Source organism: Sceloporus occidentalis, unplaced genomic scaffold, assembly GCF_023333645.1.
Source record: "Sceloporus occidentalis isolate IW3139 unplaced genomic scaffold, rSceOcc1.0.p SCAF_1, whole genome shotgun sequence".
Classification (NCBI taxonomy): Eukaryota; Metazoa; Chordata; class Lepidosauria; order Squamata; family Phrynosomatidae; genus Sceloporus; species Sceloporus occidentalis.
In genome coordinates this window covers 227,484,016-227,508,571 of record NW_028316981.1, presented here as the reverse complement: position 1 = coordinate 227,508,571, position 24,556 = coordinate 227,484,016, and the positions used below count along the sequence as shown (strand labels likewise).

At 41.6% G+C, this 24,556-nt stretch overlaps 1 protein-coding gene across 1 annotated transcript in view; it reads right to left on the bottom strand.

The window, feature by feature from the left end:
* The window catches only part of LOC149323581 (tetratricopeptide repeat protein 39B-like), an 87,828-nt gene extending 71,670 nt beyond the window's left edge, over positions 1–16,158 (bottom strand). Inside the window, exon 1 of the mRNA XM_089489471.1 lies at positions 15,798–16,158. Within this exon, the coding sequence (XP_089345597.1) occupies positions 15,798–15,878 (81 nt within the window). The 5' untranslated portion in view covers positions 15,879–16,158. The remainder of the gene's footprint in view (positions 1–15,797) is intronic.
* Between the last annotated feature and the right edge of the window lie 8,398 nt (positions 16,159–24,556).

The window sequence follows — 24,556 nt, the reverse complement described above, 5'->3', positions numbered from 1 at the left end:
AAAAATATGGGAAAGAGATAGAAATCATGAGATTCGCTAGGAAAAGAAGCTTGGACAAAAAAGATATCCAACAAGAACAAGAACAAACCAAAAATAAAAAATCAACTAATCAACAAGACCCAAAACTAAACATTTTGTCTTGGAATCTTAATGGTTTGAATAACTCACAGAAAAGAAGGAAAGTGTATCACTACTTAGAGAAATTTAAAAATAATATCATATGTTTACAAAAGACCTTAAATCCAGAGATATAAGATTATTAAGAAACAAGAAATTAGGAAAAGAATACATTTCAGCACTGGAAAAGAAAAGGGATAGTTTATAGTTCAGACTTCAAACAAACGAGATATTTAATGATCCAAATGGACATTACTTGGGATTGGAAACAACTATTCAAAATATTAAAAAAACCTCTAATTGAAGGCATTTACGCTCCACATGAAAAGAAAAGAAAAATTTTATCAGAAAATATGGAACATATTTTCTGAACTCAACTATAGGGATGTAATTATTCTGGGAGATTAAAATGGGGTCACAGACCTAAATCTAGACAGAAATTCAGAGAGGAAAACTAAAGAACTTCAAGGGAAACTTCCTTCTTCAAATTAGTTGAAAATTATGTGCTTGTGGATATGTGGAGACATAAATATTGAATTGCCAAAGATTCACCTTTTTTTTGGACAGGCATAAATCATTCTCAAGAATCTACACAGGCAATCTTAACTGGTTACAAGGGACAGTTATAAAACTTAACTTTTAAAAGAGCACTGAAGTTATATTTCCAAGTTAAATGACAGAAAGATAAGGAAAAAGCATCAAGTGGAGAAGTATGTTTGCTTATATGGAACAAGACTGCTTGAGCTACTATCAGTTCCTATGCCAGTTCATTCAGCATTTCAACTTACCTGACATTCTCTACTCCTAGAACACCTAACACACAGTACTAGTTACTCGAGTATATTCTGTTATTACAGGTTGTCTTTCTCGTTTACTAAATGCTTGGGACCAGACGTACTTCGGATTTTCTGAAGGGGGGGTTGAAATAACTGTATTTGCATGCATGTACATAATGACATATCTTGGAATCATAGAATCATAGAGTTGGAAGAGACCGCAAGGGCCAACCAGTCCAACCCCCTGCCATGCAGGAAATCTCAATCAAAGCATCCCAACAGATGGCCATGCAGCCTCTGTTTAAAGACCTCCAAGGAGGGAAATTCCACTACACTCCAAGGGAGTGTGTTCCACTGTTGGACAGCCCTTGGAGATGGGATCCATGTCTAAACTTGAAATTTATTTATGTTTTGTGTATACCTTATACACATAGCCTGAAGGTAATTTTATACAATACAGTTTTGTGCATGAAACAAAGTTTGTGCACTGAACCATAAGAAAGCAAAAGGTTTACTATTTCAGCCCCCCAAGAAAAATGCTTTGGTTTTTGGAACATTTTGAATTCTCGAATTCCAGATAAGGGAGATTAAACTTGTATTGACTGCTATGAACTTTGATTTATGATGACTGTAAGACAGAGACTTCCAAATCACTCTGTTATCAACAGCCCTGCTCACATCTTGCCAACTCAGGGCTGTGGCTTCCTTGATTGACTCTATCCACCTGTAATGAAGTCTTCCTCTAGTACATGAAGGTCCTTTATATTTTGAATTTTAGTTTCTAATGGATGTGATGGGGATGCAGCTGTGGATTTTGTACACCAATAGTGGCTTATTATAGTTTTTTGTGGGTTTTTCTAGAACATGGCCACATAGCCTGAAAAACCCACAAAAAACTATGGATGCCGGCCATGAAAGCCTTCAACCTCACAGTGGCTTAATATGTTTACCAAAATCACAGAGGTGACTTTTTTTGTTTTTTTTTAGCAAACCTTCACATTTCACCTGATTTTGACGTTATTATACAGAAGGCTATAGATGGCACCATTTAGAATCTTCTTTAAAATGATAAACAGATTCTAGTACTAATTTTTTAATAACTACCCACTGAGGCCAGCAGCAGATTATTTTCAACCAAGGCGGAAGCATATCACTTCATTCTGACTTGCAATTATTTTTTGGCAAGCCACTCACAGTCGCACCACAACAGAATCCCCTCAAGACCAATTAATAAAGTATGAAAACCTCTTGTTGCACTGGGAACATGTACATTTGACATAATGATGCATCCTACAGGCTGCCATTTTCAAAACATGTTCTCAAAGCAAGCATCAATTTTTTATGTACTAGCATCCACATGGAACTAAAATATCTACTTCACTTACAGAAAGGTCAGAAGGCTGGTGGAGCAGGAAGGGATGGTCATATGAGCTAAAGAATTTCAGAGTCTGACAAATTTAACAGGGCTGTTGACATGACAATATTGGGATAAAACCACATACCATCTTGAGCTTTTTAAAAGATTAGGGGGAGAATGATAATTTTAATGTTCTTTGCTATTTGAGCAATTACTCTAAAGTTCATTATTTGTGAAAGTGATGCTGTTCAGCTATTTTATCATTCATCAACACAAGCATTCTGCACCACACCAGTCAATTAACATTTGTACTGTGATCAGAAGCCAGCATCCTGATTCCAACCTCTGGCAGCATACTGACATTTCCTAATGATTGATAACTATGGTGGCTGGTGATTTGTGGAACAATAACATGAAACAATAAATAAAAATATTATTAGGAAAAGTTTTTTAGACTATACTCCCTCAACTGGGGGGTTCTAGAGTTACAGTCTGAAGTTGCAAATGTCCCAAACTCTGAAGTCAACTCATAGCTCACAACCACCAGAACTCACCAACCAAAATATCACAAAAGTGTGCAAAATTTCAGGTTGCCCCAAGGGCTACAAATCCAGGCTTTTGGGCTGGAGGACTCTGAGAACCAAAATTCAAAGAAGTCACATTGTCAATCCATCAACTTATAAGCCAGACACACCCAGGCAGTCTGCACCATGAGAAATCAAGCCGCGCTGTTCAAATTTTTTTTGCCTCCCCCTTGCATGTGCACCATCACATGAAAAAAAATATGATTGCCAATTACCTCCATTGTCCTGCCCAGCTGCTTTCTCACTGGATGCCCCATGTGACTGGCCACACAGTCATACTAGCGATACACCACCCGTACAGTACATCAGTGCACCTAGTAACACAGTGGCAAAACACAATCACTGAGGCCCCCCATACATGCCCACTTTCCCCCCTTCACTCCAAAGCTAGTTTGTGTATGTTTTTATTACATTGCATTATTGGCAACCTGCCGTGTTTTGCTTCATGAGCTATGTGACATCTTGCTGATACGATGGGTTGATAATACATCTGGCCACTTGTGTGCCTGTACACTCAACCAAAAAAACTCACACCGTATGACGAGCAATGGTACCAGCAGCTGCATCTCATCTTGTCCAGGATACATGCTCCAAAATGCTTCCAATAAACCGCCTAGGCCTCCCCGCATTCCCATCAATCTGTTTATACACTGCTGCAATAATGTGCACTTTCTGCATTATACCACAGCAAAAGTGCATTATTTTGCTCCAGTTTTTCAACCCAGAACACAAACACAAAACAAAACACCATGTTTTTACCTGAGAGGGCAGCTCTCTAGGAATCTCAAGGTCCTCCAGTGCAACTCTGTGGTAAACGTCTGACAGACACTAACCATAGAACTGCCCTGGAGGAGCTACAAATGCCTAGTAGAGTATTCTCTCCATGAATCTCTAAGTCTTTCAGTGCAACTTTTAGTTAAAGTTGACCACAGAGTTGCACTGGAGGGCCTAGATATTCCTAGAGAGAACATATTAATGAAATCTGTGAATAATCAAAGCCGCAAATATCAAATACACAAATATGGAGGGATGAGTGTATATCCCCTTACAGGCTATGATTATTAATTCCATTTCAAGGTGAGAAAAATCTGATTTAAAAGCAGTTGAAGATTTTATTTCACTAAAGGATGTGGGCACAGGTAATCGTCGCATTTGTCTTGACTATTTATACTTGCTGAGAAGCTAGAAATTTTGTGAAACAGAATTTGTCAATGTTTAGAATAACTAGAACGTCACATGCTATATTTAGCCCATCTAACATAATCGACCGCAGTACAACAGCAGAAGACATTTGTGGATAAGCATATATATAGAAAGAAAATTCCCCCCAGAAAAAAATACCATTTCAAAATTTTCTGGAAAAGTTTCCACCTCACTTCTCTGCAACTGTCCTAAGCTACTCTGGCCCAGCTGGCTGAGTTGTGTTTTTTTTTTAGTAATGTGACTTTGCTTTTAGATACAATAAAATAGAATCATAATCATTCAGAAATAAAATGGAACTGGCTTTGTCTATCTCTGTCTTTACTGCATCTCCTCTTTCCCTCCAGCAAGGTGTAGTCACAAGACAATGATGGCAGCTGTTCTCCCCTCATAATGGGAAGGGCAGCAGCAATACACTGGTGCCTCGGGATACGAAATGATCGGGTTACGAAATTTCCGGGATACGAAAAAGTTGGATTGGCAAAAACTGTTTCGGGTTACGAAATATTTTTCGGGTTACGAAATTCATTTCGGCGCGAAATTCAAATGCTGCAAAGTGCAGCTATAGGCTTTCCAGTGCTAACGGATTATTTTTCGGGTTACGAAATTTTCGGGTTACGAAAGGAATGGCGGAACGAATTAATTTCGTAACCCGAGGCACCAGTGTACTGTATAATCCTAAAATTAGCATAGGACCATTTAGGGAATAATTGTCCCCCTTCTGTCCATCCAATCGTCCTTCATTTCTCTCCATTTGAATTCCTTTGGGTGGGAAAGAGCAAAAAAAAAATTATTCTACATGGTAACAGGTATGCCAATATAGTTTAGCTGTTTCTTTGTTGGCCTTGGTCTCCAGGACATGAGGGTTCAAATGCTTGCTCAACTATGGAAACACAATGGGTAACTTTGGGCAAGGTGCAACCTCAACCTCAGAGGAAGGTAATGGTAAATCTTCTTTTGAGAACTCTTGCCCAGAAAACCCTGTAGGTTGAAAATGACTTGTAGGAACAGAACAACAACAACATACGTACTCCTATTCCTATATGAATACAGCAAGAATGGACTTCAAAGCTAGCAAAAGTTCTAGGAAAATTTACTAATTACTTTTACAAAAACACAACATTGTAAAGGAGTTAATGACCTTCATGTAAAGGGATAAGTTCCCCCATGCCTTCATTCTAAAACTGAGGGAGTGGTGGGAATGTGCCAGCCAACTATGTTCCCTCTATGCAAATGAGCCATGTCAAACCACACTTTATGCTTCAGTGAGGAGTGGGCTCTTGCATGTAGATTTCACCACACAAAGAAGAATCTGAGTGAGCCATGAGTCCCTTTTTCATGAAAGAAACTTGCATGTGAAAACCAGTCACAAGACCATTGGGGTGTATGCCTAGCAGGTACCTCAGTGAAGTCAGATTATGGCCTGATGATGCATTCCAATTCCCACTTTCAACACATGAGGACTCTGGCCCGTTACAGACGGGCCTTAAACTATGGACTCAGTCCGTACTAGGGTTAAAAAGGGGTGTCGCTTCTGGACGCCCCTAACCTTAGTACAGACTGAGTCCGTACAAGATGGCGGTGCCCCGTCTACATGGGGGCCATGATGGTGTCACGAATGCACTGCCTCCAAATGAGGCAGTGCGGACGTGACGCCATCGCTCTGCGCAAGGGCGCTTAATGCGCTCTTTCAGCGGAGCAGGAAAGAGCTCCGAAACGGAACTCCTTCCTGGTTTGCGTCGCTGGTGCACCAGCAACGCAAATCAGAAAGGGGCCGAGCGTCCCCACTGCCATTGGGGTGTCCTTGGGGCTTGAAGCCCCAAAGACACCCCTTTCCAGGCTGCAGGGAAGGGGCCTTTTGCCACTTCCCCGCGGCCCAGAAAGCGGCGGATCGGGGCCTCATCGGCTGCCGTTCTAGCCGCTGAGGCCCCGATACACTGGGGAAAGGCACGCCTACAGGCTGCCCCAAAGGGGCGGTCTGTGACACGCCTTTGTTTCAACATATACACCTGCTATAAAGCTTCATCATTTCATGGCTAATGTTAACTGGAAATACCCATTATGAAATGTGAATATAAACAGTCCTTGATCAAGCTCTACAATTATGATTGCTTGTTTGCAGCAAAAACCAATATGTTTTTACTATCTATTGTATCTCATGTAACAGAATTCAATCCTTTCCCATCCCACAAAATTAGTGAAACCCAAATGGAAACTTTGCAATACAGCTACATTCTACCAGTAAAAATGTTGCTGTAGTGAAGCATTCAAGCGCCACTGATTCTTCCTTATGAAGGATACTCACCCCACATCTGAACTACAAGGCAAAACAGAGAGTTAAGAACCTAATGTTTGCCTCACGGCATGCTGTTTCACTGTTAAGAACCATTACAATTTAACCAGAAGTAAGCATAGTAGAAAAAGTTGCCTTGAGTGTTATCACTTCTGAGTCAAAGTAGTTATTTACATAGACCAAGAGTACTGTGAATGTTAAGAGACATTATAATAGACATTCTCCTCCCAAAGGTAAATAGGGGAGCAAATATAGGAGTCATGGGAAAAGATCATTTGAAATAGAAAAAACATCTTCTTCGTAACGTTAAATTTTACACCAGATGAGAAATAATCAAATGCTGAGCACAAGTGCAACAGTGACCTCTCTTCCTTTCTAAAGCACAGACTTAGTACTCTATTCTCAGCCTCCTTGACCTGTCATTTACCTTTCACCCTATTTCCCACAGTATATGGCAATTCCCCATTTCCTGATGTTTGCAACTCCATCTATTTTGTTTTCCAGTACTTCATTTTGAAAGAATTATCTTCTTGTGAGTTTTGATCTTTATTCTAATAGAGAAAGCTGTATCTTAAAGGGGGTTTTTTAATATAGATCTTTTCTGAAATTCTTATTTCCATAAAGAACACAGATATAAGTTAATCAGGAAAAAGTGCTAATTCTAGCTCCCATCTCTTCAGATATATCTTTTAATCAGGACAATTTTGTTACTATCTGGCATCAGCAACAACTTGTTAAAGCTCCAGGATCTAGCCTTGAAAACATAACATAAGTAAATAGTATCAAATTTACATGCTTATATAGACATAGATTACAACCTATTAGCCTCACCTAGAATAACCCCACTGAATCAATAGGAACTTGTAAGTAAACATGTATATTCTGCATGTTTCTATGACCCAATAGGATCATGATTCCACTCAGGTGGAATGAACAATTGGATTTAGATCATCATGTCTATAAGGCCAGCTGGTCAATTTTACCTACTATAAAGACAGTACATTTAGACAGTTTACACTGAGATTGTTGGTTCATCACCTTCAATGAAAGTTTCTTCATGACCTAGGTGTTTTTTATTGTGCCTTCCATGATGTTTCATTTCAAAAAATAGCTCTTAGAAGGCAAGTTAGGGGAGAAACAGACGGCCCTGAAGGGACTGCAGCAACCACATGCCATGGCACCAATCCAGTCAGTTTCCGCCCCAAACAGGAATGGAAAAAATCCACTCCTATTTGGGGCAGGAAAAAAAGCCACCCCTTCACCTCTAGAGCCATCTTTTTGCCAGGTCTGGAGTGAGTGGCATCTGAACACCACAACCCCAAGTTGCCCAGAAGCCAGCCGGCGTGTAATTGCTGGCATAGCGTCTGGGCGACTCAGGGGACATGGTGTGTCTAAATGCCATGTCCCCAAGCCGGCTAGAAGCCGGCTTTATCGGGCCATCTGTTTTGGCCCATAGTTTGGTCAGGTCCTGACAAAACATACTTTACACAAGAATTAATGGATAATTTAATTTGCTTTGCAATATTATCCCACAATATTTGGATACAAAGGTTTTTTGTTTTAAATGAGGAAGTGCTTCTCTCAAACATAATCTCCGCATTAGTATTTACCATGTGCAATCAACATAGTCAATGTATACACTAATCAGTGTATTATTTGTTGTAGTAATACATCTTACAAAATCTTAACTGGAGTAATGCCTATATCTACAATCTATTAACATTGCTTAAACTATCTAGTATGTAATTAGCATTCTCTATGAGTAGGAAATCTAGGTTAGAGTATAGCCATTGTCATCACAGAAACCAAGGTAGGAGAACAATTAATTGTGTCACACTCAGAAGATGAAGTATGCCTGTTATCTCTGTTATGCATAGAAAACTGCCCCAAGCTTCTCAGTCAGTTCAAATTTCAGTCAGTTCATATGCCCTCATCATTCTGTAAAGCTTTTTTCTATTATCTCAAAGAGGTGGGAACTCTATTCTGAATTACAATAATTACTGTGGGATGAGACATGAGCAAATGAAAAGAACAGCTTTTATTGTGCAGTAGAATATTGATTACAAAAAGAAAAAGCCAGAACTGATACGGCTGAAGCTCTTGTCTTGTCCAGCCCCATGGTTCAGGCATCTCCTATCAAGTTCATTATAGCTTCTAGTATAGGTTTCTACTTTTAGCCCTCTTCTATGCCTCAATCTATTCTGCTCCTAAAACCCTGCTGCCCAGATACCTACTCATCTCCCAAAAATAAGACTCTGCCCAGGCTATGTGTTGTTACTCTTGGCAGTCAACTATCCTAGTCATGTCCCAACTTGGGGGCTGGGGGCGGTGTTTTCAAATCATTTCGGATTTATGGCAACTGGCTTAAGGCAACCCTATCACAGACTCTCAAACCAACTCACCATGCTAGCACTGGTACTACTATACTACTGGAGACCAGTTCTACATAGAACAGAAAGATGAGCAAAAAATGTATGTGCCTTGAATTTCAGGTCATGCTGTCCAGTCACAAAAAAAATTAGGGGAAAAAACGAATACTTTATGACTTAGTGGACTTGCATCTTTTACTACAATTCTAGATTATTATTATTATTATTATTATTAACCTTTATTTATGAAGCGCTGTAAATTTACACAGCGCTGTACATGCAATCTTTTTAGTTAGACGGATCCCTGCCCTCAGGCTTTCCCACTCCAGCTATTATTGTATCTATTAGTGTTCTGTGTTAACTAACATACTGAAATCACTGTCCATTTTAAAATATTATTCTATGCTGGACATACAACAGCTTGAAATCCAATGTTATTCTAGGTATTCACCATGATTACAAACTTTTGTATTTTCCTTCACCTTTGCATGGCAGTATATTCCCATACCTTCAACTTTTCATCAATCTTCTTGTCTCTATCAAATGATGAGTTTATCAGCTGCTGCTCAACTCAAATAATTTTCTGCCTCTCTTCTGCAATATATATTTTCCAGCTTATTCAATACACTTTTGGAATTCTTATTTGATCATGTATTCATCACTTTCACGACACATTCTCCTTTCTGCAGATGTTTAATAGACTCCACATATACAAGACGTGTGTGAATGCAATATATATGAACAGAAATAGTAGTAAAAATATGTACTTCTTATTAGATAATATTTATAATCTAGGGTTTTAAATTCTCTCCTAACATCTTAAAATAGAAAACAATAGCAAATAATGAAGACTATAAATTGCACTTTAACACCAGACCTAGAAAATATTACTCCAACAATGATTGAAGTACCATATATACTCATTTATAAGTCTAAAAATTTATGCCCAAAAATTGACCCCCAAAATCTCAGATTGATTTATTTACGGGTCAGTATGGTAATGTGATAGTAGCTCTTTCAAATTTCCCTATGCAGAGGAAAGAGAGTTTCTTTTTCTCTTGTGCCAAGCAGAAAGAGTCCTGAGAGATTAATTGTTGTTGGACAAACAGAGTTCCTGTCCCCCCTGCACTGGCCATCACTGTCTGGGTGAAGGCTGAAAGCAAAGTTGAAACAAACACTGAAGCAAAAAGCCTCAATTAGAGTCTCTCTTGCTGTACGCACACATACACACACTGAAGGTGCCTCCAGGTTTTACCCTCGACTTTGTCCATAATTTTGGCTCCATAGGTTTGGCTCCAAAACTTGCCCTCAACTTACGCATGAGGTCAACTTATAGTCGAATATATACGGTAGCGTGATGAGATTTATTTTTCATAGAAGAGTGAGATTTATTATTTTGCAAGAGTTAGAACTAGACTCTTCCCTTGTCAAACATACATGAAATGGGCCATGTTCACCTCAACTCTTTCTTTGAATTAACATGGAATAGATCAGAAACAAATGATATATTCCAGTGATTGAGTGGTATGGCATAGACAAATAGCATGATGATGTCATGAGCAGAAGTAGACCAAAAACAAACAAACAAAAAAGCAGGGCCACAACTGGTACTGTATCTTGCAGATAAACAAAATGCCATACTGGGCATATTGCTTTGCTATCAGCCCACATCTGAGAGTGAGTGAATGAGAGATGTCAGTTATGACTCAGCTCAGGAAAACTTTTAGAAATGCCATTCCTATGAAAAGGAAATTAAATATCCAGTTCCACCATTTAAAAATTATTGTCTGATGCATTCTGTCATTTCTATTTGAGAACTTTCTGTACTGTTAGGCTTTTGGATGGCACTCAAGCCTATGATTTTAAATACTAACTACAGGCACTTTTTTTTCTTTATATGAAACTGGTTTTAAAGCAGAGGTGTTTGCGCAGTTGTACTGCACTGCTTGATGTTATGACGACAAGTTGATACTCAAACGAAACAACTAGAATTAAAATCCCCAAGAGAATCCTGGGCTTAAGGCAGGATGTAAAAATCAATCTATCTTGTAAGGACACAAACAAATCTTTGAAGGAATGACAGCAGTAATATAATTGTCATTATTAATTCATAATAATGCCCAGATTTATTGCTTAGAGATTTGTGACATCATAATAAATACTCAAGAGAAATCTTTACAAAATGTGGCTCAATGACAAATGCAGATAAATCTAAGTATTTCCATAATGTGAATAGTAAAGAAAGTTGTATCAACCACACAACTGAATTTAAGCAAGCAACTTTCTAAAATTTAATTGCCACCTGCCTAAAAGCTAATTTTAAAAATCTGTGTTCAGCAACTGCTGGGTGGACTGGACTATAGATTTATAAAGACATTATAAACCAGTGATGGAGAACCTTTTAGAGACTGAGTGCCCAAACTGCAACCCAAACCTCACTTATTTATCGCAAAGTGCCGCGTCCCTCTGGATTTCTAGTGACAAACTCTAGTGGAGTTTGTGTTGGGACGATGGTGCATGTGCCCACAGAGAGGGCTCTGAGTGCCACCTCTGGCACGCGTGCCATAGGTTCGCCACCACTAAACCATCTCAGTTTCTACCCTCAAAAAAAAAATTAGACACCATGGACACTTCCTCCCTAGAGGGTTAAGCAGTCAGCCTCTCTGATAAAATGCACAGCAGATGTTGAAAGACTCAACAACAGAGATCTGGAACTTGTTTTCTGATTGAGGCCTACCATAATCTTGGATGAAACTTGCCAGGATCCATAGCCTAATAGTGGATGGAATAAGAGCCTGGGCAGGACCAGATCCAAGAGGAGGAACCATGGACGTGATTTGCACATACATGGAACAGGACAGAAGATTCTCTCACACACTGGGCTAGTATCACTTTTTCCTTTACCAGTAGGACTGCTTCTCATCGGTCCTTCTGCAGCCATTCTTCCAGTATGGCAAAACCAGAGGACAGAATACTTGCAGCAAAGCATGTGTGTCTTCCCAGGCTTCTTTCCAAACCCCAAACCCTAAACTACAGTGGTACAGACAGAACAGACAGATGCTGTTACTTTCCAGACTTGTCACTTTCTCTGCATTCTGGGAGAGCCAGAACAGAGTGACTGCTGGTGCAGCTGGAGGAGAAGGAGTATGGAGAAAAGGAGCATGACTGCAGGAGGATTTAACTACCCAGAGAAAGCAGACTCGCAATCCTCACTTGGACCTTAACTGAAATGTTTCCAGTGGCTGTCCTGCAAGATGTTAAGTGTAAACTACACTCAATATCAGTTTTGTAAATAAGCTTATAGAAATTTTGATGTGAGGCTATTTTTCACTACAAAAACAAGCCAAGGCTTTGTTCCTGTAATGATTAACCCTGCTCCTAAAAAACCAAAACACACTTGAAAACTGCATCACACACATATGCGTATTGCAACATGGGGGAGTTAATATTTTTAAAGAAAAACAGATTCAGGAGGCTGTAATGAGGATTGTGAAGAAGAGAATAGTTCATGCTTTCTCCAACTAGTTTCTCTCTACTCATGTAACTCCGATACTAGACCCCTTTACCAAGTGCTCACATACATAAGTTAATATAATGACCAAAAGATCTAGAATCATTGCACTGTTCAGTCTGTTGTACAACTTCACACATGTAATTTATGTGAATAAGATGAATAAAATAAATATTTCCTATAAGTGAACCTGAAGGGTTTTATCCCAGCATTTACTACCTAGAAATAGTTTGGTTATATGTGTATGTGTCTTCAAGTCACCTGCAAACATATGCCCTCATGACTTTTTTAGGGTTTTCTTAAGCAAGGTATATTCAGAGGCGGTTTTACCAGGTCCTTCCTCTGAAATATAACCAGTATTCCTTGGTGGTCTTCAATCCAAGTACTAACCAGGGTTGGCCCTGCTTAGCTTCCAAGGCCAGAAGAGATTTGGTGCTTAGACCATGGCACAAGACTAGAGGGGATAATTTAAAGCTGGGCATAGTGCTGACAAGTGGAGTTAAGCCCTCCTCTTGCCTCTGTTTTTCCTTGTTAAAACCAACACAGCTTTTTTTTCTCTCAGTGGGGATTATTTCTAGTATGGAGAATCATTAAGAAAAGACACCCCACTGAATTGGAATAAGTGGCTTTGCAGTTTAAAAAGGTGAAGAGTGCAGCTTCCCTGCTCATATTGTATTTTAAATCACTCTCAGTTCAACCAGCACAACTCAGGCTTAGGGAGGATACTTATTCCAATTAGTGTCTCTCCTACATGGGGAAATAAGGAGACTGGAGAAAACAAGTTAGGACAGGTTAATGCTAAAGACTGAGAACCGAAGCAAAATAATGTCATAATAAACAGCCACTGAGAGATTAAATGATCTGCTTAGATCCTAGCTCTGTGAATACACTGCAAGGCAGTTGCTGTGCTTCTCCTCCTGAATTAGAAACCTCATGAAAAACCTGACCTTTTGATGCAGGAGCATAGCTAAGAAGAGAACTGTATAAATCCCTACAAAATGCAGTGAATTAGTGGAAAGATGAATAGATACTGAATATTTTTAGTGTGTCAGCATGGTGTAGTGTTTGTGTGTTGGACTAAGTTTGAATCCTTGCTCAACCACAGAAACCCAATGGGTGATTTTGGGTAAGTCAAACTCTTTCAGCCTCAGGGGAAGGCAATGGTAAACATCCTTTGAACAAATCTTGCCACGAAAAGCTTGTGATTGGCTCCCCTTAGGGTCACTTTATGTTGGAAACAACTTGAAGACATACAACAATAATAGCAACAAATATTTAATCAACAGATAATGAATTTATAGGGAGACAACTTACTGAAGCATTTTTTGTTTGTTTGGCAACTTCAAGAGGTCATAATTACTATATAAAACAACTAATACTGCTGCTATCACTCTCTTTGTATGTTCCTGTATTATTTTGTATTTCTGTATTTTGACTGAGGGTGACTTATGGGGTTTTTCTTCAGAATATCATTTATTCACTTTGCAACTGTGCAAGGCAGTAAATTCACAACCTGGCCGAGTTTTCACAAACTAATCTTGCTACCACATATGATGTAAAGCAATACTTTATCATCATCCCCTCAGTACCAATGTCACAATATACATGATGCCACCTATGGCATTCAGTTTTCTTAGATCAGAATGAGTGATGATGGACAAATGGGATGGAACATCAAGCAAAACCAAACTTTACCCTCAATACTTGTTCTACAAATTATATTTAGGATACAGGGACAGAATGTTTGGTTCCATGTTAAATGTGGGTCACTTGATCAAATGATCCACCTTTTGAATTATGCAAAGTATCTCTAGCATGAAGCACTGCATTTCCTGCTGTTCTCTGTTCTTTATCATGTAGAATTGGGATGGCATACACAGGGTTTTGCTAGATGTATTGAGGTTGCCATATTCTGGCCGCATCATGGGGAAAAATTAATCACTGTAAAAGACGACACTAGGAAAGGTAGAGGAAAGTAGAAAGAGAGAAAGCCAACATAGCAGACGATTAGACTCTACAGAGAGGCCATGAGGATGAGCCTGAAGGACCTGAGCAGAATAGTGGAGGACAGAGGGGCCTGGGGATGCCTCATCCATAGGGTCGCCATGAGATGATTTACAGTGATCTGTACTGAGGATCTGGAGACTCTGTGAGAGGGACAGCAATCTAAACTGCGAAGAATACAGACGTATTCTCAATATATTATATTATATATATTTGTATTATAGTGTGTGTGTGTGTGTGTGTGTGTGTATATATATATTGTATTCTATATTCTATATATATATATATATATATATATATATATATATATATCCCCTTCCATTCTCTTTAGAAATGTTATTCCAAAGCAGCCCAGAGGACTGTCTGGTGCTGTGAGAGGGAAGTAGGACTGGAGAGGAGGAGAGGTGCCTGGCTTTACAGCCAGGGTCTCGATGATGCTGCTGCTGCTGCTGCTGCTGCTGCTGCTGCTGCTGCTGCTGCTGCCGCTCACTCCTGATTGCTGCCTTTTTCCCCAGTGGCCTGTGCTGCACATCTTTCTGGGTCTCATTCTGTGTTAAGAGGAGGACGTGTGATTGCCTTGCGTCCAGCATCTGCTCCAGCTCCCCATACAGTTCCATTGCAGACGCCTGTCTGGTGCCTCCGTGGGCGCTCCTGGTCTGCTTCTGTGGTCTTTGCATTATGTTAATGGTTGTTTGGAAATTAAAGGGGACATGGATGCAAGCTGCGGGGAAAGAGATTCCGCCTCAACATTAGGAGGAACTTCCACCCTGACAGTGAGGGCTGTTCGACAGTGGAACAGACTCCTTCAGAGTGTAGTGGAGTCTCCCTCCTTGGAAGTCTTTAAGCAGAGGCTGGATGGCCATCTGTCAATGGGGATGCTTTGACTGAGAGTTCCTGCATGGCAGAATAAAGGGGTTGGAGTGGATGGCCCTCCTTGAGGTCTCTTCCAAAACGATGCTATGATCCACCCACAGGGTCGACTGGAGAATCGTAGAGTTGGAAGACCCCTCAAGGGCCATCCAGTCCGACCCCATTCTGCCATGCAGGAACTCTCAGTCAAAGCACTGAATGGGAGAGGCGGAGTAAAATAATAATAATAGTAATAATAATAATAATATCAACCTCCAGGCCCTGAACGAAGCAGCAGAGGGCATGGAAAAGCCTCACCCATGAGCCAGGGCCCACTGGAGGCTGGCCAACAACCGCCACCACCATCATCACAACAACGTGGCTTTGGGATCATGTTGCGGTTGTTGTGAGCCGCCTTGGGTCCCAACTGGGGAGGAAGGCGGGATACAAAACAAAACCAGCCAACCCATTAATAAATGTTGCTGTGATTGTGGTTGTTGTTGTTTCGTACCGCGTCGGCCTCTGTCCGTATTTGCGACGCCAGTGTCACCTTTTGTGTCATTAAAAACCACACACACACACACACACAATAGGAAGAAGGAGCAGCAACACCTGTTGGGCTCAAGAGAGAGAGAGAGAGAGAGAAGGAAAGAAGAGGGGGATGCGGAGACACGTACACACACTCATACGCCCCCCATCCTTCCTTCCTTCCTTCCTTTCTCGCACAGCGTTGTTACCTCTTCTCCTCCTCCTCCTCCTCCTGCGCTGGTCCCTTCCATTCCGTTCTTGACGCTGCTACTACTACTACTACTCGCCATGTTCCTCCTGTTCCTTTCAAACAGGATGTGCGCCGCCTGGAGAAGACACGGTTAAGCCGCCTCTGCGCGCGCGCGCCTCGCTCTCGCCGAAAGAGAGAATCAAACCTCTCTCTCTCTCTCTGCCGCTCGCTCGCGCGCGCGCCTCTGCCTCCGACGGTTGGCCGCCACCGGCTTTCCTTCTTCCTCCTCCTCCTCCTCCTCCTCCTCCTCCTTCAGCGAAGCTCACCTCAGACGGCTGCCGGCTCGTGCCCGGCTTCATTTGCATACCTAGCCCCGCCCCGCCCCCTAGCAAAGGAGCGAATTTTCCTTTCCGGGCTTCGTTCGCATACTAAGCTCCGCCCCCTTTAACCCAGGGTTTGTTAGTTTGTGTTTTTTTTTTGGCTCCAAGCTCGTGCGCACCTTCATCATCAGCATAATCTAACCCCGCCCCCCCTGGCCCTTCCTGGCCAAAGCAACAGTTGGGAGGCGGAGCGATTTCTTCGTCTGCCTTTCACATTACTTCCGCCCTTTTTCTCTCCTTACATACTTCCGCCCACTTCCCACCATCAATGCGGTCCAGGCTTCGAAGCAGCTCGCGCGCATCCTTATCTGCATGCCTAGCCCCGCCCACCCAGGAGGGAGAGGAGGGATTCGCTTTTCCAAAGCGGTTTCGTTTACATACCAAGCTCCGCCCAGCTTTCGAATACGGTCCAAGCTTCCAAGCTCGCGCGCGCTTTTATTTGCATATCTAGCCCCGCCCACCCGGGAGCGGGAACGACTCCCTCTTCCCCTGCTAAGGAAAAGAGGCTTTATTTACATATTAAACTCCGCCCATTTCCAGTCAGCTTTCTAACACCGGGTTTCCAAACTCGCACGCACCCTAGTCTGCATATCTAGCCCCGCCCATTCTGGAGGGGGAACGATTCCCTCGTTCTCGTTTTTATCCCAAGCTCCGCCCCCTTTCAGTCAGCTTTTCAAATACCGCCCTAGCTTCGCGTTTGGCTCCAAGCTCGTGCCCGGCTTTATTTGCATATGTAGCCCAGCCCACCCAGGAGGGGAAGGACTCCCTCTTTCCGGGCCGCGAAAGAGAGGCTTCGTTTACATACAAGCCCCGCCCCTTTTCAGTCAAACACGGCCCCGGCTTTCTGTTTGGCCCCGCCCATCTTGTTTACACGAACAGCGTATCCGGTGGCTCCTCCGTTGCCATGGGGTTCTGTTCTGCCTCGCAACAGGGGGAGGAGGGAAAATGGAAGCTCTGTTATTGCCTTATTCTCTGAGGTGGCTGAAGAGTGTTGTTTTTCTCCTTTGCTTCTGGAGGATCTGGAAATCTTAGGTCCAAAACACACTGAAGAAATAATCCAGTTTGAGACCAGTTTTAACTGCCCTGTCTCAGTGCTAGGGAATCCTGGGGATTGTAGTTTATTGTGGCACCAGAGCTCTCTGACAGAGAAGGCTAAATGCCTCACAGAACTACATTTCCCAGAATTCCCTAGCATTGAGTCAGGGCAGTTGAAGCGTTCTCAAAGTGGATTATTTCTGCAGTGCGTTTCGGACCTCAGTTTGGAACTCAGAGCGCAAGAAAATCGAGAAATGCTCATAAACCACAATGAAGCATATAACATATGTTTTATAAGCATTATGTCTCTAGGTTTTGGTAATGGCCCAATCCCACAATAAATTTACGTATGATGTCTTTTATGTGGTTGCTGTTGTTGTGTGCCTCCAAGTCATTTTTGACTAATGGGGACCCTAAAATGGACTTATCATAGGGGTTTCTTCAGAGGCGGGTTGCCATTGCCATCCTCTGAGGCTGAGAGAGTGTGACTTGCCCAAGGCCATCCAGTGCAAATTGCACATTGCTAAAATCAAGGGTGATTTCCAGGATTGGGGGTAGGGATTCGGTTGGCTGTCTGTGTCCACAGATTTCTTATCCAGATTCAGCCATCCACAGCCTGAAAACAGTGGTGGTGAGGCCACTACTGAAAAAGACCTCCCTGGATCCCGCCATCCTGGATAACTATCGGCCAGTCCCTAATATTCCAGTCTTGGGCAAGTGGTGGCCTCTCAGCTCCAGAGGTTTCTGGATGAAATGGATTATCTAGATCAGTTTCAATCTGGCTTCAGACCTGGCTAAAGGACAGAGACAGCTTTGGTCGCCTTAATGGATGACCTACGCAGGGAGCCGGACAGGGGGAGTGTGCCCCTGTTGGTCCTGATGGATCTCTCAGTGGCTTTCAATACCATCGGCTATGGTCTGAATCCCCTTGGGTACTATGGGTAGTGTCTAAAGCTGGACTTTCTTGACCTAACAGTGGAATCCAGCAGATGTGGACAAAGGAAAAAAAATCTCCCTATCGGAGCCCTACATGGCCTCTGGGCCACCTTTGTGGGATGGGACTTGGGGGCACTGTTATGCAGTGATTCCAGTTTTTCTTAGAGGGACAAACTCAGAAGGTGGTGTTGGGAGGCTCCTCTTTGATTCCTTGGCCGCTGGCCTGTGGAGTCCCACAACGCAATGCACTCTACGTAGGACTGCCTTTGGAAACTATTCAGAAACTTCAGCATGTGCAAAACGCCACAGCCAGAATGCTGAATGAGGCCAGTTATAGGGACCACATAACTCCCTTGTTAAAACAGTTTCACTAGCTACCAGTCCATTTCCAGGCACAATTCAAAGTGCTGGTTATGACTTTTAAAGCCCTACACAACTTAGGTCCAGATTATTTAAGAGACCGTATCTGCCCACATGAACCAGCTAGAGCCCTAAGATCTTTCTCTCAGTCCCTCCACCATCACAGACTCATCTGGTGGGGACATGAGGAAGAGCCTTCTCAATGGCTGCTCCTGCCCTGTGGAATAACCTTCCACAAGAAGCAAGGCTGGCCCCCTCCTTGCTTGCCTTTTCTCTGCAAGCAAAAATGGCCTTATTCAATCAGGTTTTTAATGTATAATGATGGGATGGCTTGTCTATTTGTTATATAGGGTGGGTATCATGGTGTTTAGTGTGGTTTTCATGTTTGTAATTTTATAGTTTTTAGATTACATTTTAACTCTTTTATTGTAATATGTTTTTAGAATATTATTTGCAAGCCACATTGGGTCTCCTCAGGGGAGAAAGGCGGAATATAAATCAAATCAAATCAATCAATCAATCAATTTTAAACATATCAGTTCCAAAAAGCAAACCTTGTTTTTGCCATTTTATGTAAGGGATACCAATTTACTATGCTATTGTATGTAATGGGACTTGAGCATCCATGCATTTTGTTATCTACAGGGGTCCTGGAACCAAATCCCAGTGGAAACCAAAGGCCCACTGTATTAATCTCTTAAAGCAAAAACAAAAAAGAGTAAGAAAGCAATAGCCTTTGTACTATTTCTCAGTCGCTCTCTTTGCCAGCGTTTTCCTGAAAACACCCTGAGGTGTATAACAAGAAAAGCTTTTGTTTCGTAAAAGCAATTACTGTAATGTCTTTCGTGTCAGTATGTACACATAAACTGGGTGTTTCTGTTACACCCAGTTAGATCTGAGTAGTTTCACAACTAATTTCAAGCACAAGGTGTTTTCCATATCAAGATTTTCAATAAACACACATACAACAAAGTCACTTTAAAAAACAAAATCTGGGTATGACATCTTAGTTGAGACTTCAGTGATTCAACTAGTGAAACGTCAATGGTAACACATCTATCAACTGCAACCTTAACCATCTTAATATTGGCTTATTTTAAGTTTTAGGATGCAGCTGAATTAAAAAAACACAGGCAAGCATCTCACATCTATTACACTGGGGCATGTCATTATTTGCAAAACAGGCACAAAGTGCACACAAAATCAATAACAGCAGATGAAGGATCTAAAATGGAAGTCCTGTCCTATTCACAACCTGTTGTCATTGTCCGTCACTTAAATCAAGAAACATGGATTATAAGGATTTTGAAAACAGTTCTTAGCAAGCTGGAAGATAATATCCTGAGTTGGTGATTAACAGTTAACTACAGCAGGCAGGGCCTGCAACTGAAGTTGTATTATATGTATTAGAAAGAGGACAAATATTTGTATAATGAGGGGAGGAGGACTGGTCAACCACTAGAAATACAATGAGGTGACAGTGAAACAGTTATATTGATACAGAACATAATAGACTCTTGCAAGCGGACATTACAGATTTATGTGAGAAAGCCACACCAGAATGCTTGTACTTGCTCATAGTCTGTGAGCCATTGCTGTTAGGACTGAGACGAGAACTGCGATTCCCACCGGATGTTGTTGGTCTCCAGTTCCTAGCAGTCTTAACTAGCGTAGCCACTGATGAGGAATGCTGGGAGCGGCAGTTCACCAGTAGAGTGATGATCACTGCTGTGGTAGGTTATGTTTCTACTGCGGAGTCTGTGGGACACATTTTCAGAAAATTAAGTGCAAAACAAGAAACTGTTGAACTCTGGGCCTGGAATAATGACATGCATGAAATCTCTTGATCGTGGGATCAGCTGTGGGAGTTAGCTCTTCTATAAACCCTGTTTGCCTGAAGAAATTGGCATCAGGCGCTGGGCTCAGGTGTTCCTTCTCATTTCCTCACCATCCTGATGAACATCCAAGTTGGCAGATCCCATCATGATTATTGTCTATGCAGCATCCCCTCTGAGTCTGGGAGATTAGAGGGCGTATTGACAGCAGCCTTCTGCCTCCAGCTTTTCCTGCTCTATGAAGGCTGGCTCTTCCTGCTACTGTGATCATTCAGTTTCAAGTTGTTGTCGATCTAAAAACTCCTGGTCTACCTGAACTCTCTCAACTGTAGCATCACCATCCCACACAATTTACAGTCTCCTGTTTTCTTCACCTATTAGCTTCGGTATTCAGATGTCGGAGGCCCTTTTTCTTCCCCACTTCTGACTCAGCACTCTCTTTTCAGCCACCTTCCATCTTCCAGAGCTTGAAAAGAAATAACGAATTGCAAGCCATGTAACAAGTAACTTAGGTTGGTAACAAAGGAGCAGTTAAATTAAATTTTTTAAAAAATGTAACAAGAGGGAACAAAATTATTTTACTAGTGCCATGCTTCCTAGACGCTGGCTTCCCTGTCGATGGATTGGATCAGGTCTGGCTTTTAACCTGAGCTAAATGGTAATGGAGCTATCCAAGGTGTTGAATTCTAACCCCAAAGTAGATTCATCAGCTCACTTGACATGGATGGGTCCTTTACATTTCAGATTAAAACGTGAAGTGGATTCACCAGCCCACTTGACATGAGAATCAGATGCCAACACTGTTGATGGACTTTCTAGCTACAAATTCTATTTACTGACTCCCTCCCTCCAAACCAGTCCAAACAAAAGCAGGTTCATTTGGAAAGCATTAATCTGATAACTCCTTTTCATAGCAACCAAAACAAAGCACTTCACTCTCCCATTCAACTTGCAGTATTAGAGGGAGGTTTCTGGCCTAATCAGTTACACTATAACTCCACTTAGAAATGTTTTACAGAATACAAACATTTAAAACATAAACCAGCAGAAGTTCAGTGTTTCTTCACAATGCTCATCAGGTACAGTAGTTGACAAAATAACATATAAAGATGAGTAATCCTGTGCTGAGTTTCATATTAGAAGAGGCAATACAAGCAGATTCTTCAGCCACTCTAACCTCCATAAAATAAATTAATAAAATACCCCTTTGATGAATGTCCTGTTTTTCTCAGGTTTGATTGATATGGTTTTTAAAATGTTACTGGCCTCAAACAGATGGGCCAAAAGAAGAGGTTTCAAGCCATTTTCGGGGCATGGCATTTAGATGACACGTGCCCCTGAAGCAACTGGGAAACTGCGCCATGGCTGCTCTAAGGTAGGAAAAGCTGGACTGAGTTTTTATTTTTGAGCCACCTTGGGTCCCTTTCTGGGAGAAAGGTGGCACAGAAATTAAACAAACAAACAAATAAATAAATAAAATAGGCTGAAATAAACCGCTCTAGCCAGGAAAGCACACAACTTTAAATACCTATACTGCAGCCAGTCAGTCACAAACTACAAGGTTGTGAGTTCAATACCAGCCAGGGGCTCCTGGTAGACTCAGCCTGGCAACCTTCTGTAGGTTGCTAAAATGCATGCACAGCTTGTTGGGGCCGGGGGCAATTAGCTTACACTTTGTAAACCACTTAGTACATTGGTAAGCAGTATAAAAATGTACTTGCTACTTTCACCCTGCATATAAACACCCTTATGTGTTGTTGTTGTTGTTGTTGTTATCTGCCCTCAAGTCGATCTCGACCCATGCCGACCCTGTAGATGAGACATTTCCAAGACTCCCTATGCTCAGGCCCTGCAAATTCATATCTATGACCTCCTTAATAGGGTCCATCCATCTAGCATGTGGCCTTCCTTTCTTTTTCCTTCCCTCTATCTTTCCTAGCATTATTGTTTTTTCCAGTTTGTTGTGCTTCCTTATGATGTGGCCAAAGTATGACAGCCTCAGTCTAGTTATCTTGACTTCCAGGGAGATTTCTGGTTTGATCTGCTCTATGAGCTATTTGTATGACTTCTTAGCTGTCCATGGTAACCAGCACTCTTCTCCAGCACCACATCCCAAATGAATTATTTCTATTCCTATCTGCTTTCTTACCTGTTCAGCTCTTACATCCATACATGGCAATAGGGAATACAGTGGTTTGTATGATTCTAACTTTCGTGCTCAGTTGCATGTCTTTACATTTTTGGATCGCTCATAGCTGCTTTCTCCATTCTTAGTAGTCTTATGATTTCTTGACTGCCGTCCCCACTCTGATCAATATTTGATCCCAGGTATGAAAATTCTTTTACTATTTCTGTTTCCTCATGGTCTAGGTTGAACCTGTGTAAATTTTCTGTGGCCATTATTTTTGTTTTCTTTATATTCAACAATAAGCCTGCCTTTGCACTTTCTTCCTTGATCTTCCTTAGTAGTTGTTTGAAGTGAGACTAGTCCCAAAGGAGCGCTCCATCAGATCCCTAACATTAAACTCGCATATAAATGCACCAGTGCAGGTGCACATTTAAAAAGGATGGAGCCAGCTGTCAGGGTGACAATGAAAAAAGGGAAGGTGTGACATCTCCAATGGCTGTAAGTACAATGTATAGAAACCAGACAGTTCAAGAGGGGGCATGTAGTGGGGGCATGACTGTGCAATTGCCAGTGTTTTACTAGGTACACCAGTGCTCCGATGTCCTTTACTGATCCCAATGAGATGGCATCTGGGCAGCAGGAAGTTGCCGGCAGTGTGTTTCTGTGATGGTGCACGTGGATGATGGAGGAAAATAAAAACAAATTACCCAGCAGCACAGCATGAGTCCATGTTGTGTAGTCGGGGCGTGCGCATGTGGGCCACCTTGGGAGCAGTCAGAGGGGTCTCAACCCGCTCTCGGAAGAAGCAGCTTTGGACCGCTCTCTCCTGCCCCTAAGATGCTACCTTTACTACTCCAACTGATGTTTAGGGTTGCCACATGAAATAAGGAACAGGGCTCCTAACAGCTGCATAGAAGGAATTTCAGCAGGTGTCGGTTGTCATGCAAGCAGTACCTGCTGAAATCCAGTCTTCTACACACCAATTAAATTTTTACAGGAAACCTGGCCCTTAGGAAAACATAACATGACCCCCTCTACATGTTGGGTCACCCTGGGTATTAATTCCTTATACAAGTCCATTCCCCAAGATGAGGCTAGCTCTATCATTGAGACTATCTTAGATAACAGGAAGAATTTACACACACACACACCCCAACATATATATATATATTTTGCTGAACCTATTGAAGAGGATAGATTTGAATTGAAATTTTACTATGCTCAGGAGTTGAAAATTATAGTAACTGAAATGTATTGAGTGCAAAGTTTGTCAGGAGGATGGATTCAGGTCATGGCAAATCCTCTACTCTGGAATGTAAACAACCCTGAAATGATTCCTGCTTCAGTTGCTAGTCCAAATAAAAAGAAGTACTGTGGAGAAAATAAATGAAAACATATAGATAATAATTTGATTGATGGATACCAATGAGGGATAGAGACGTATGTTAGACGTATGTTTGAACATCCAATGAATGTAAAGGGGGTTTATATGTTTAATTTTTATGTAACCAATGAAATGTAATTTGTAGCTTTCTTTGTTCAAAGTACTATAAAAGATTGGTTCACTTTGGGATCTGGGCTCCAGAAATTTGGAAGTTTTTCCTTTGGAGACTGCTGCAGCAAAATAAACCATGTTTCCTTTCCAATCAGCTCTTGGTGTCCCTGGTAATTCTAGTTAAAATTATGGCTTCAAATTAATCTGCAACACTGTTAGATATTATTTTAGAAAAAGATTATTATCTTAGGTTTCACACAGAACATTATGTTCAGATAAAGGGGGTTGCTATGGGCAGCTGTGCGGCTGATTTATTTATGGCAGCTTTCGAAGAGGAAAAATCAACATGGGTCCAAAAACACACTGCAGAAACAATCCAGTTTGAGCCCACTTTAACTGACCTGGCTGAATGTGTGAGGGAATCCTGGGAACTGTAGTTTTCTGAGACATTTAGCCTTCTCTGTCAGAGACAGCTCTGGTGCCACAATAATAAACTACAATTCCTGGGGTTCCCTAGCACTCTGCCAGGGCAGTTAAAGCAGTCTTGAACTGGATTATTTCTGAAGTGTGTGTTTCGGACCGAAAATCAACATGAGTCCAAAACACACT